Source organism: Salmo salar, chromosome ssa01 (assembly GCF_905237065.1).
Source record: "Salmo salar chromosome ssa01, Ssal_v3.1, whole genome shotgun sequence".
Classification (NCBI taxonomy): Eukaryota; Metazoa; Chordata; class Actinopteri; order Salmoniformes; family Salmonidae; genus Salmo; species Salmo salar.
The window spans coordinates 45,503,360-45,518,848 of record NC_059442.1 but is presented as its reverse complement, the minus strand read 5'-3'; the positions used below and the strand labels follow the sequence as shown (position 1 = coordinate 45,518,848).

The window sequence follows — 15,489 nt, the reverse complement described above, 5'->3', positions numbered from 1 at the left end:
CACACACACACACACACACACACACACAAATGTATACTCATCACACTAGGCTTGGGCGATATACCGTATACTGTGCATTCGGAAAATATTCAGACCCCTTTCCTTTTTCCACTGTTACTGCCTTGAATTAAAAATGGATTCAATCGTTTTTTTCTCTCATCATTCTACACACAATACCCCATAATGACAAAGTGAAAACAGGTTATTAGAAAAATTTGCTAATTTATTACAGATTAAATACAGAAATATCTAATTTACATAAGTATTCACACCCCTGAGTCAATACATGTTAGAATCACCTTTGGCAGCGATTACAGCTGTGAGTCTTTCTGGGTAAGTCTAAGAGCTTTGCACACCTGGATTGTACAATATTTGCACATCATTTTTTCCAGATTCTTCAAGCTCTGTCAAGTTGGTTGTTGATTATTGCTACACACCCATTTTCTAGTCTTGCCATATATTTTCAAGCTGATTTAAGTCAAAACTGTAACTTGGCCACTCAGGAACATTCAATGTAGTCTTTGTAAACAACTCCAGTGTATATTTGGATTATTGTCCTGCTGAAAGGTAAATGTCTCCCAGTGTCTGTTGAAAAGCAGACTGAACCAGGTTTTCCACTAGGATTTTGACTGTGCTTAGCTCTATCAGTTTCTTTTTATCCCTCCCCCCAAAAAAACTCTAGCATACCCATAACACGATGCAGCCACTACCATGCTTGAAAATATGAAGAGTGGTACTCAGTGACGTGTTGGATTTGCCCCAAACATACAGCTTTGTATTCAGTGTATAAAGTACATTTCTTTGCCACATTTGTTGCAGTTTTACTTCAGCGCCTTATTGCAAAACAGGATGCATGTTTTGGAATATTTTTATTCTGTACATGGTTCCTTCTTTTCACTCTGTCATTTAGGTTAGTATTGTGGAGTAACTAGAATGTTGCTGATCCATCCTCAGTTTTATCCTATCACAGCCATTAAACTCTGTTTTAATTTGGCCTCAAGGTGAAATCCCTGAGCGGTTTCCTTCCTCTCCAGCAACTGAGTTAAGAAGGATGCCTGTATCTTTGTAGTGACTGGGTAGATTGATAAACCATTCAAAGTGTAATTAACAGCTTCACCATGCTCAAAGGGATATTCAATGTCTGTTTTTTTTATATGAGGCATGGAAAACCGTCCCTGGTCTTTGTAGTTGAATACTTATTAACTCAAGACATTTCAGCTTTTCATTTTTTATTAATTTGAAAAAATGTGTCAAAACGCAATTCCACTTAGACATTATAGGGTATTGTGCGTAGTGACACAAAATCTAAATGTAATCCATTTTAAAAATCAAGCTGTAACACAAAGTGTGGAACCAGACAAGGGGTTTGAAAACTTTCTGAAGGCACTCTATGAGCTGTTGAAAATGTTGTTTTACTGGAATAAAACAAGCGATCAGAGACAACTCAACTGGGTGTACAGTACCTGCTGAACAGGGCTTACAACATATTTTACTTTGATTGTTCAGGTTCACCATCAGCAATAGTTTACAGATTTTTTGATATAGAGGGTAAAGTTAATAATTTCAGAACGGGGACAGCAGTCACTTTTGTGAGGCGCACTGCATGGCCGAAGCGAGAGGAAAAAAACATTTTTGATTTGGAGATGGGGTGAAATTTCCCCCCGCCCCCTAATCTGATATTGGTAGTGGGGTGTTAGATGCCTGGTCTAGTGGGGTGTTAGACGCCTAGTCTCCCATATGGGAGGGAGGGAGGCAGGCACACAGACACATGAGAGAGAGAGAGAGAGAGAGAGAAGTCAGCTCAGATAGATCCAGCACAGAAAGGCCCAGCTCAAGAGAATCATAAGCAGCAGATTTGAATTTAGAATGGAAAATGAATGTGTTTATGCAACAAAAGTTAGTGCATCGAATCGCATTGAACCAAATCGCATTGAGTCGTTCTCTAATCAAACCAAATCGCACTGAATCGTTTCAAACTAAAAGTTATCGTACCTGTATCGTATCGATCGAGCTACATGTTGAATCCTCTTGAAAGGGAAAGATGCACTTCGAAGAGCACATGGAGCAAACGGAGGTTTCGTGAGGATCCACAAGAGAGGTGGACAAGTTACACTTGAAATTCCCTATTAAATGTTTACCAGCTAAATATCTTATAACTAAGTTAACTATTTAAGATGTGTCAAACATATTTTCTCCAGCTCAGGGCTCCAGCTATTAATTTGGTTTGCTAACTTGCTAGCTATAGGTGGCTAGCTTGCAAGATCACGCTTCTTGGTTAGAGCAGAGACAATCAATTCCCTCCTGGATCAACTGTGAGTAGCCTTTTAAAATAGTTGTATAACGTTTTCAGCTAGGTTGCAACTAGACCTTGCAATTAGTTTATGCTTGCTTGCGCTTGCTAGCTAGCATCCACAATGTGAATTTGCTAGTACTTTGATAGCATAAGAAAGAAATAGGGTCCCTTGTGTGCACTGCTGTAATACCGTATATCCCGGTATGAAGGTATGGAAATCTGAATACTGCCCAACCCTACCACACATCCATACACACAGGCAAAGGTCCTCAGGGGAATCTAAAGCAGGGGTACTCAACTCTTACCTTACGAGGTCCGGAGCCTGCTGGTTTTCTGTTCTACCTGATAATTAATTGCACCCACCTGGTGTCAAAGGTCTAAATAAGTCCCTGATTGGAGGGGAACAATGAAAAAATGCAGTGGAACTGGCTTCATGGTCCAGTATTGTGTTCAGGGATCTCCTTGCCAGGTAGATATGTGCTTAATTGTATATAGGCATAAAATTATCACATTACAAAAACACATCTACTCCTGAACTTCATCCTACAGTATAGGATTTAAATGATTTTCACAATATGACTCGTACCTGCTTGATGCTCTGTGCTCGTCCCGAAAGCTTCATCTGCGAACGCCACCCAACCAGCTCTTCCCGAGCCCACTCTGCTGGCAGTGGCCATGGTTTGTGTTTGTGTGTTTGTGTGTGTGTGTGTGTGTGTGTGTGTGTGTGTACACTCCACTAGATTCCACTAGTTCCTGCCCTCACACCTGTCTGCATCCATGCACAACTGGAGACGCTGAGGAGGAGACGGAGAGAGACAGAGAGAGTTAACATGGAGGAATGATAAACTGAAGCACAATCTTGGCAGCCATAGACCTGCTGCTGAGACATAGGTCTGAAGACCAAGGTTTGTTTGAGAAGCAAGAAACCCTCAGTCCAGGGCAACATCAGGTGTGACACCTAGGAGTCAGAGAGGCTGTTAAAGCGTTTGAAGTGTGTGTACCAGAGGCAGTCCTGTAATAAAGTTGCTTAGACACTAACTACAGGACAACAAGCATATTGGTTAGATAAGCTACTCTTGGTAAAGATTCGACGTTGGTCTCACCCACAAGAGAGCAAACTTCCCTTCCCATGTGTTGCATTCAAACACAACACAGACACTTTCTGGAAGTCCATGGCAGCATCCTCCCTACATAGTGCACTATATAGGGGAGAGGGTGCCATTTGGGATGCATGCTATAGACTGACTCTCTGTTGACTAACCAGCAGAGAGAGAATGAGCATTCAGTTCGCCGTAACAAAAGTCGGCATCGAGCTGTTGACAATACATGTCCATTCTATTTATGGGGGGGTCGTGCTCTTCAGGACAGGAAGACACTGTCAGTGTGTCCGTGTCAGGAACTTTTGAAATCCGGGAAGCCTCAGCTCTCCAACCCCTGCCTGCCAGTCCTAGACCTCAACCCTAGTCTACCAGACCCTGAGCCTACAGATCTGACGTGACCATGATGCTGGCTATGAAATAACTTGGTTTCCACAGAATCCTCGATACAAAACCTTCTAAAGTGGTTGTTTCCTGCTCTTATGAGTACTTAACCACTTCAGTTCCCATTGAGTTAAGTTCTTAACTTCTAATGCTGTTGAAGTAATATGGCTACAGGTTAACCTGCCTCACCTAAAGCCCATTCTTTTGGGAAGCTGCTATAGACCACCAAATGCGAACAGTCAGTATCTGGAAGAAAAAGCTTCAAACTGTAACCAGTGCCTGCAACCTGGATCAGGTTGTCAGTCAACCTACCAGGGTATTTACAAACAGCACAGGAATGAAATCATCCACATGTATTGATCCCATCTTTACTAATGTTGCAGAAATCTGCTCTAAACCAGTATCAAAATCCATTGGATGTATTGATCATAATATAGTAGTTATATCTAGGAAAACCAAAGTTCCAAAGCCTGGGCCTAACATAGCGTATAAGAGGTCATAGGAATCACAACAAAACATTTTCTATGTTGAAGATGTAAAGAATATTTGTGTAATGAACAGCAACCAGACGCTGCACTTGACACATTTATGAAATTGCTTATTCGGGTTAAAAAAAAACGTTAAATTCCTGTGGATTGATGAGGAATTGAAAGATGGTATGGTTGAGAAGGATGAGGCCAAAGGAATGGGAAATAAGTCAGGCTGCACAGCCGATTGGCAAACATACTGTAAAATGTGAAATCATGTGACTAAACAGAACAAAATAAGAAGAAACTGTACTATGAAACAAAGATAAATGATATAAAGAATGATAGTAAAAGTTTTGAGTTTTGGAGCACCTTAAATGAAATTTTGGGCAAAAAGGCGAACTCGGCTGCATCATTCATTGAATCAGATGGCTTACTCATCACAAACCCCACTGATATTGCCAACTACCTATACATCCATGCATAAGTGACCAAATTATGAAATACAAGAATAGCAATTTTGAATTCTGTAAAATTAGTGTGGAAGAGGTGAAAAACATATGGCTGTCTATCAACAATGACAAGCCACCTGGGTATGACAATTTGGATGGAAAATTATTGAGGAGGAGATCAGACGATATTGCCACTCCTAATGGCCAACTATTCAATCTAAACCTACAAGAAAGTGTGTGTCCTCAGGCCTGGAAGGAATAAAGAGTAATTCCACTACCCAAGAATGACCAGATACAATGCTATTTCAAAGTAAACACATATTTTCAGCACACTTATAGAGAAGGGCATTCAACAATCACCACAAATGACTGATGATTGGCTGAGACAAATTGATAATAAAGAGATTGTGGGAGATGTTTTGTTTGAGTTAAGTGGAGCATTTTAGATTATCAATCATAATCTGCTGGTGGAAAAACGTATAGTAACCAGTCAAAAGTTTGGACACACCTACTCATTAGAGTTTTTCTTTATTTTTACTATTTTCTTAATTGTAGAATAATAGTGAAGACAATAACACATATGGAATCATGTAGTAACCAAAAAAGTGTTAAACAAATAGAAATATATTTTATATTTCAGATGCCTTGATGACAGCTTTGCACACTCTTGGCATTCTCTCAACCAGCTTCATGAGGTAGTCACCAGGAATGGATTTCAATTAACAGGTGTACCTTGTTAAAAGTTAATTTGTGGAATTTATTTCCTTCTTAATACGTTTGATCCAAGCAATTGTGACAAGGTAAGTGTGGGATACAGAAGATCTATTTGGTAAAAGACCAAGTCCATATTACAGCTATGAACAGTTCAAATAAGCAAAGAGAAACGACAGTCCATCATTACTTTAAGACATGAAGGTCAGTCAATGCAGAAAATGTCAAGAACTTTCAAAGTGCAGTCGCAAAAACCATCAAGCGCTACGATGAAACTGGCTCTCATGAGGACCGCCACAGGAATGGAAGACCCAGAGTTACCTCTGCTGCAGAGGATAAGTTCATTAGAGTTACCAGCCTCAGAAATTGCAGCCAAAATAAATGCTTCACAGAGTTCAAGTAACAGACACATCTCAACATCAACTGTTCAGAGGGGACTGCGTGAATCAGGCCTTCATGGTCAAATTGCTGCAAAGAAACCACAACTAACGGACACCAATAAGAAGAAGAGACTTGCTTTGGCCAAGAAACACAAGCAATGGACATTAGACTGGTGGAAATCTGTCCTTTGGTCTGATGAGTCCTAATTTGAGATTTTTGATTCCAACTGACAAGTCTTGTGAGACGCAGAGTAGGTGAACGGATGATCTCCGCATGTGTGGTTCCCAGGGCAGCAAGGCTGGCTCTTAAATGTCCACAGAGAACTAACATGAATAATATGGATGTCAATCTCTCCTGGCTCAAAGTAGAGGAGAGATTGACTTCATTACTATTTGTGAGAAGTATTGACATGTTGAATGCACCGAGCTGTCTGTTTAAAACTACTAACACACAGCTCAGACACCCTTGCATAACCCACAAGACATGCCACCAGAGGTCTCTTCACAGGCCCTAAGTCCAGAACAAACTATGGGAAGCACTATATAGAGCAATGACTTCATGGAATGCTGTTCCACATTAAGTAACTCATGTAAGCAGTCAAATCAGATAAAAATACACCTTACGCAACAGCGGGCACTGTGAAGACACACACGCATACACACACATACAATAACATACGCACAGATGTTGTGTTATAGATACTGTATGTGGTAGTAGAGTGGTGGCCTGAGGGCACACTTAATGCGTTATGAAATCTGTTATCTAATCTAATCTCATGTAATGTTATTTTAATTGTATATAAATGCCTTAATGTTGCTGCACTCCAGGAACAGTAGCTGCTGCCTTGACAAGAACTAAATGGGGATCCATAATGAATACAAATACGCAGTGTGTCCGCTGGAGCAGTGGCTCCCTAACCATTAATGATGTGAACCACCTACAAGCTTTCAAATGAAATATCCCTAACCCAGTTTGAGTAGGACACAATCAACCTGTTTGTCCTGCCCCCCCCCCACTCCCCCAGGAAACACTTTCACAGAATATAAAAGAATGTTTTGCTGAGAATCCCAAATCAAAATCCTCATTAACAAGAGCATGGGAGTTTTCCTGCTCTTTAAATACTAGAAGCCCACTGAGTTCCCACTGTAATACTGGGGATAGTGAGGATACATATTTCTTGTACCAGGGCACAGTCACAGTGTGTGTAACAGAGGATTCACATCGGCTATGCACCGCAAAGGTCACAGATAAGTCTTCAAAATGTCAGGAAAGGTCAGGAGAGAGGAAAATACATATTCGGCCGAAAACCATCACATTCAGTTATTCCATATTACACTCCGAAGGAGAGAAAAGTGAGAGGAGAAAGGGGGGGGGAGAAGACAGGGAGAGGCAGCAGAAATACACGTGAGCAAGGTGGAGAGAAACAAAGCAAGAGAGTAGGAGAAAGATACTGGGCGGAAGAGGGGGGGTAAAGAGAGGGGGGGACGGGACGACAGTGACAGGAAACGTTAAAAGGAAACACACAGCCTCTGTAACTGCCCGATAAACATTACTGACTCATTCCATTTCTATTTTCTTTTTTTCCCCGTCTCGCTCTCGCTCGTTTTCTCTGGAGGATGGCTGGCTGTATCCTTCCATGCACATCTGTTCTGCCAATGTCTCTCCTCTTTCTCACAGAGAGAGACACTTCTCCAGCTCCCTCCTTCCTCTCTCTGGTGGATTCTCTCTCCCTCCAACAGTCTGCTACACAGACCAAGTACACACCCTGTCACTAATGATAACTGACAGTGTATTGGCCTAGACCAAACATCCAGGCTTGGTTTCAATCAAGCCCACACCCTCACACGTACTCCAAAAAGACACTATGGTTCCAAATCCACCACAATACACATTTGACATGCTTATTTGCATGATTTCGATGTGACAAAGAAGGTGTCATATCTGAGAAACTGAGTAGTAGCCTAACAGTAACAATTGTACACGCGCGCACGCACACACACACACACACACACACACACACACCACACACACACACACACACACACACACACACACACACACACACACACACACACACACACACACACACACACACACACACAACTGAAGAGATCAAGGTGATTGTGAGAGACTAGCCCACTGCTCTTCGGAAGCTCTCTCAGCTCATTGGGCAGGTAGTGAAGCGTTCAAAACTGCACTCATGTCAACTCATATCCTACTCTACTATTCTGTCTCTGACCCAAAATAATTACGCAATGAATGACTACACAATGACCACACAAGGTTAGACTGAACTTTGATTCTTGAACAAATCTGACGGTCTACAAGACTGTCTCTCCTTGGGAAGCCTCTTCAAATCTGTTTGCCAAAAGGGGGTAGGCTACATATTTTGCAAGTAGACATGAACCCTAACCAAAACAACCATGTAATCCAATGGATGGCTATGGTTGAATTGTCTTCAGTGATTCCTCTCCTGTGCTCTGTGTTCCTACACAGCCATTGAAATGAATGCAGTATAAATGGCTGGATGCGGTGGGTCTTCTTTATTTTAATATGCAATGAAAGGAATGGGTAAATGAAGGGATACGGGGAAGGAGTGATAACACAGATGATATAGAGTGTAAGGGATAGAGATGTGAGTGAAAGTAGGGATAGAGGGGTGAGAGTATGAAGGGATAGGTAAGGAGAGAGGGATAGAGGGAGTAAATGAAGGAGGAGAACAGACGGGTGGATTGTTCTAACCCTGGGCGCACTCCAAACCCTGACTCAGCGCCCAGCCTAGACACACACACCACTGCCAGGCTAAGGGTCCAGACAAGCACTGTCAACCATGCGTTTGTGTGGGGGTAGTGTCTAAACACACACACACACACTTCCAACAGTAAGTCTGTCACATAGTTGTGATAGCATTCGGCAGTGACCCCGACCCCCCCTCCTCATCATCATCATCTCTGCTGTGGCATGCACCCTACCTCCACTATGTAAACATACTGCTGGCATAATGTTGACATAAAGTCACAGGGACATGCTAAATAACTAGCACTACTGCAGTTGGTCTGTATGTGAGTCTGTTTACTTTGCTTCAGACTACTTTCCGCCTGTGTTGGCATATAGGGTACAAACTAGGAGAGCTATCACAATTTATCACCGTTGTCTACTACTCCACAATTTAAACTGTAGGCTAAGTAGTCTAGTGTATTCCATTGACTATATAGACCAGTTAGTGTGGGATGTATTACGCGGCCATAACCCAATACCAAAACACGCTTTAGGCTACTCCTCTGCAACTGTTGACAGAATCCTGCAAGCATTGATCAAGAGACTCAAGTTTGCCCACAGTCTTGGTACAGAATAATAACTTCCTCTCAATCGCCAACCAGGTTACGGACCGATTCTCCATCGACACTCGCTGCAGTTTGCTTTCTCTACAACAACCTGTTGATCAACTGACCGACCTGATTTGCCCTGTCGCACTTGCACGCAACATTGTATACACACACACACAACGAAATCAGAGCCTCTACTAACTTCGAGAAATAGCAACACTTGGCAACAATGTAGCCCTGTGTAGCCTTACAGGGAAAGGTGATATAAAATGGTTTGGGATAAACAAATAATTCAATGTTACGTACCGATATTGTTTGGTGTTATAAGCGCTGGAGTCTCTCCGTGTTCACACTGAGCCAGACTGTCGACCAGAACGAGACGCGGAGAGTGAGACCGGTGACGCGGAAGGATTGGGCACGCACCATGCGCTGCCCTCGCGGCTTGTGATTGGCCAATCGCTAAACGTGAACTACTAACACGTCGACGTGAACAATAAAAACAACTCTTTTATTTTTTTATCTGTGTGAGGAGGAGGTCATTATTATACACTTCATGGCGAAAAGTATGTGGACACCTATTCAAATGAGTGGATTCGGCTATTGCAGCACACGTTGCTGACATGTATATAAAATTGAGAACACCACCATGCAATCTCCATAGACAAACATTTATGCCCGGCTAGAGCTGGCTGGTCAACTGCAAGTGCTGTTATTGGGAAGTGAAAACGTCTAGGAGCAACAACAGCTTGGCTAGGAAGTGGTAGGCCACACAAGCCCACAGAACGCGATAGCCAAGTGCTGAAGTGCGTAGGGTGTCTGTCCTCGGTTGCAACACTACAGACACTATTGCAACACTACTGAGTTCCAAACTGCCTCTGGAACCAATGTGAGTTCCAAATTGCCACTGGAAGCAACGTTAGCACAAGAACTTGACCCGCAACACTGGGGCTCCACAAAGGTGCGTGCTCAGCCCCCTCCTGTACTCCCTGTTAACCCACGACTGCGTGGCCATGCACGCCTCCAACTCAATCATCAAGTTTGCAGACGACACAACAGTAGTGTGCTTGATTACCAACAACCTCTCACTCAACGTCAACAAAACAAAGGAGATGATCGTGGACTTCAGGAAACAGCAGAGGGCGCACCCCCTATCCACATCATAGGGACAGCAGTGGAGAAGGTGGAAAGTTTTAAGTTCCTCGGCGTACACAACTACCTGCCCTCCATGACAGCTACAGCACCCGATGTCACGGGAAGGCCAACAAGATCATCAAGGACAACAACCACCCGAGCCACAGCATGTTCACACCGCTACCATCCAGAAGGCTAGGTCAGTACAGGGTGCATCAAAGCTGGGACCGAGAGACTGAAAAACAGCTTCTATCTCAAGGCCATCAGACTGCTAAACAGCAATCACTAACTCAGAGAGGCTGCTGCCTACATTGAGACCCAATCACTGGCCACTTCAATAAATGGATCACTAGTCACTTTAAACAATGCCACTTTAAATAATGCCACTTTAATAATGTTTACATATCTTACATCACTCATATCATATGTGTATACTGTATTTTTTTGCCATCTATCACTGACATTTTCAACATGTCCCTGATTGAGTCTGTAATACCAACATGTTTCAAGCAGACCACCATAGTCCCTGTGCCCAAGAACACGAAGGCAACCTGCCTAAATGACTACAGACCCGTAGCACTCACGTCCGTAGCCATTAAGTGCTCTGAAAGGTTAGTAATGGCTCACATCAACACCATTATCCCAGAAACCCTACACCCACTCCAATTTGCATACCGCCCAAACAATTCCACAGATGATGCAATCTCTATTGCACTCCACTCTGCCCTTTCCCACCTGGACAAAAGGAACACCTACGTGAGAAAGCTATTCATTGACTACAGCTCAGCATTCAACACCACACTCAAACCTCACCACTAAGCTAAGAATCCTGGGACTAAACACCTCCCTCTGCAACTGGATCCTGGACTTCCTGACGGGCCGCCCACAGGTGGTGAGGATAGGTAACAACACATCTGCCATGCTGATCCTCAACACAGGAGCCCCTCAAGGGTGCGTGCTCAGTCCCCTCCTGTACTCCCTGTTTACCCACGACTGCATGGCAGGCACAACTCCAACACCATCATTAAGTGTGCAGATGATGCAACAGTGGTAGGAATGATCACCGACAACGACGAGACAGCCTATAGGGAGGACGTCAGAGACCTGGCCAGGTGGTGCAACATAACAACCTATCCCTCAACGTGATCAAGACTAAGGAGATGATTGTGGACTAGAGGAAAAGGATGACAGAGCATGCCCCCATTCTCATCGACGGGGCTGTAGTGAAGCAGGTTGAGAGCTTCAAGTTCCTTGGTGTCCACATCACCAACAAACTTGAATGGTCCAAACACACAAAGACAGTCGTGAAGCGGGCACGACAAAGCCTATTCCCCCTTAGGAGACTGAAAAGATTTGGCATGGGTCCTCAGATCCTCAAAAGGTTCTGCAGCTGCAACATCGAGAGCATCCTGACTGGTTGCATCACTGCCTGGTATGGCAACTGCTCGGTCTCCGACCGCAAGGCACTACAGAGGGTAGTGCGAACGGCCCAGAACATCACTGGGGCTAAGCTGCCTGCCATCCAGGACCTCTATACCTGGCGGTGTCGGAGGAAGGCCCTAAAAATTGTCAAAGACCCCAGCCTCTCCAGTCATAGACTGTTCTCTCTACTACCGCATGGCAAGCGGTACCGGAGTGCCAAGTCTAGGACGAAAAGGCTTCTCAACAGTTTTTACCCCCAAGCCTTAAGACTCCTGAACAGGTAATCAAATGGCTACCTGGGCTATTTGCATTGTGTGGCCCCCCCAACCCCTCTTTTATGCTACTGCTACTCTCTTTTTATCATATATGCATAGTCACTTTAACTATGTATGCTATATATACATACTACCTCAATTAGCCTGACCAACCAGTTCCCCCGCACATTGGCTAACCGGGCTATCTGCATTGTGTCCCGCCACCCACCACCCGCCAACCCCTCTTTTATGCTACTGCTACTCTCTGTTTATCATATATGCATAGTCACTTTAACCATATCTACATGTACATACTACCTCAATCAGCCCGACTAACCGGTACCTGTATGTAGCCTCACTACTGTCATAGCCTCGCTACTGTATATAGCCTCGATACTGTTATTTTTCACTGTCTTTTTACTGTTGTTTTTATTTCTTTACTTACCTATTGTTCACCTAATACTTTTTTAATTGCACTGTTGGTTAGAGCCTATAAGTAAGCATTTCACTGTAAGGTCTACTCCTGTTGTATTCTGCGCACGTGACAAATAAACTTTGATTTGATTTATTGCACCTTGCCTATGCCGCTCGGCCATCGCTCATCCATATATTTATATGTACATATTCTCATTCACCCCTTTAGATTTGTGTGTATTAGGTAGTTGTTGGGGAATTGTTAGATTACTTGTTAGATATTACTGCACTGTCGGAACTAGAAGCACAAGCATTTCACCCACACTTGCATTAACATCTGCTAACCATGTGTATGTGACCAGTACGATTTGATTTGATTTGATAACAGTTCGTTGGGAGCTTCATGAAATGGGTTTCCATGGCCGAGCTGCCGCACACAAGCCTAAAATCACCATGCGCAATGGAAAGCGTCGGCTGGAGGGGTGTAAAGCTCGATGTTATTGGACTCTGGAGCAGTGGAAACACGATCTCTGGAGTAATGAATCACGCTTCACCATCTGGCAGTCCGACAGACGAATCTGGGTTTGGCGGATGCCAGGAGAACGATACCTGCCCGAATGCATAATGCCAACTGTAATGTTTGGTGGAGGAGAAATAATGGTCTGGGGCTGTTTTTCATGGTTCGGGCTAGGCCCCTGAGTTCCAGTGAAGGGAAATCTTAAGCTACAGCATACAATGACATTCTAGACGATTCTGTGCTTCCAACTTTGTGGCAACAGTTTGGGGAAAGCTCCGTCCATTTTCAGCATGACAATGCCCCCGTGCACAAAGTGAGGTCCATACAGAAATGGTTTGTCAAGATCAGTTTGGAAGAACTTGACTGGCCTGCACAGAGGCCTGACCTCAACCCCATCGAACACCTTTGAGAATAATTGGAACGCCAACTGCAAACCAGGTCTAATCGGTAAATATTGGTGCCCGACCTCACTAATGCTCTTGTGGCTGAATGAAAGCAAGTCCCCGCAGCAATGTTCCAACATCTAGTGGAAAGCCTTGCCAGAAGAAAGGATGCAGCAAAGGGGGACCAACTCTATATTAATGTCCATGATTTCGGAATGAGATATTCGAGCAGGTGTCCACATACTTTTGGCCATGTAGTGTATTATCGCACTGTTTCAGTGTCACTGTGGAGTCTTTATTTTGCAATAAAGTGAGTTACTGATTAAAATGTAGCCTATAGGCCAATGTTTCTTTTTGTTAAATTCCCAGACCTCGTGTACTTTGCCCTATGTAAAAATATTTTAAACATCCATTTTTCCTTTGTCAAAATGTATTTTGTATGTATTTCACCTAGCCACAATTGACAGTGCAAAAAGGCTGTTAGATGTGTTTTTCATAAACTAGTAGGATAGGTCTACTGACATATTCAGTAGATATTTAGCGGCACCTGGTGGGTTTGAAATTAAGGACTCTTTATCAACAACAATATTGAGTGCATTCCTCATTTGCCAGTAGATAGCGCCAGAGTCATGGAAATCTTTCCCGTTATGTATTAATTGTATGTCGATTGACACTTGCCCCTTCCCCCCACTGAATAAAGCCATATTGCAAGACTATCGTTTGAGAGGAAGTGGATATAGATCCTGTGCATGGGCAAAGAGGGTTAAATAAGGAAAAAGGGAGGGAGGTACAGAGAAAATGGGATGGAGACTCATGAAGGTAGGAGGGAGGAGGCAGATAAAAGCATGTATCAGGTATCATAGAGAGAAAGTGTGTGTGTGTGAGAGAGAGAGAGAGAGAGAGAGGGAGAGAGAGAGAGAGATAAAATGACCTCCTTTACTTGAACTTGATTTACGTCTACAGGGAACCACTTACTATCTATCTATCCACATGAAAGGGAAAGCAAACCGCTTTCCACCCTCAGCCTTTAAACTGGTGGAGAAAATGACAGTCCTGGATACACACGCACATACGCACATGCATGCACACACACACTAAATCTCCTCTCTGTCTGTGTTGTGCCTCCCAGGTGAGCCCCTCAAGGTTAGCCTATCTGCCGGAAGACGCAATCTACATTTACCACCATGAGCAGAGGCAAGAGCTCAGGGGTGACTTCCCCTTCTCTCACTGTCAAACAAGTACACACACACACACACACACACACACACACACACACACACACACACACACACACACACACACACACACACACACACACACACACACACACACACACACACACACACACACACACACACACACACAGAGAGCGAGAGAGGGAGGGAGGGAGGGGGACAGAGACACGCACACAGAGACACACACTCAATGGAAGAGACCACCTGCTAAGATACGTTTTGGCTCCTTAGACGACACTAAATAAGATAAAGTTGCTCTGGCAAAGCTAGATATCTAGTGCCTGAATGGTTAGCATCCGCGGGAGCAGTAGAATGAATTTCCCTTCATACTGATCTATGGTCAGATTTCTGTTTTCTCCTCCTGGTTTCTGATGTTTAAATTGGTGCAGTACAGGCTGATCTGAGATCCTAAAGTCCATCTATGCCTGAGGGCAACATCTACCAAGTTGCTGCTTGGTTAGCTCATTGCTCGACATGCATTTGTAAATGTACTGTACATACTGTACACCAGTGGAGGCTGATGGGAGAAGCTACAGGAGGATTGGTTCTTTGTAATGGCTGGAATGGAATCAATGGAAAGGTATCAAACACATCAAACATACGGAAACCACGTGTTTAACTCTGTTCCATTTATTCCATAACAGCCATTAGAATGAGCCCGTACTCCTATAGCTCCTCCCACCAGCCTCCACTGCTGTACAGTGGCAACCTATTTCCTGTGTAGTGCTCTACTTTTCACCAGTGCTCTATGGGCCCTGGCCGGCCTCATGGGCCCTGTTCAAAAGTAGTGTGCTATATAAGGGAATAGGGTGCCATTTGGGACGCTTACTATGTAACCTATGGACAGCTGGTGAGACTAGGTCGTTGCTCAAAATCCTGTAAAGTGACATTGCCGCTGCCTACGAGGGATACCAGCTGCCTGCCATCTTTACAGTTAAAGTTGTGTTAGATGTGACCACTATTGTCTTATCATATACCTTTATCCTCACACAAACTCACACGTGCGCGGGCATGCACAGACT

General features: G+C 43.8%; 1 protein-coding gene across 3 annotated transcripts in view; it reads right to left on the bottom strand.

Moving 5' to 3' along the window:
- The window catches only part of ston2 (stonin 2), a 53,358-nt gene extending 43,836 nt beyond the window's left edge, over nucleotides 1-9,522 (bottom strand). For 2 of the 3 annotated variants that reach the window (XM_014196283.2, XM_014196292.2), the window contains exons 1-2: nucleotides 9,418-9,522; nucleotides 2,880-3,087 (exon numbers count right to left, since the gene is read on the bottom strand). In XM_014196283.2, the coding sequence (XP_014051758.1) occupies nucleotides 2,880-2,970 (91 nt within the window). In that variant the 5' untranslated portion in view covers nucleotides 2,971-3,087; nucleotides 9,418-9,522. Of the gene's footprint in view, nucleotides 1-2,879; nucleotides 3,088-9,417 lie in introns of those variants that run through there. The other variant, XM_045718446.1, reaches the window with a different exon arrangement.
- Between the last annotated feature and the right edge of the window lie 5,967 nt (nucleotides 9,523-15,489).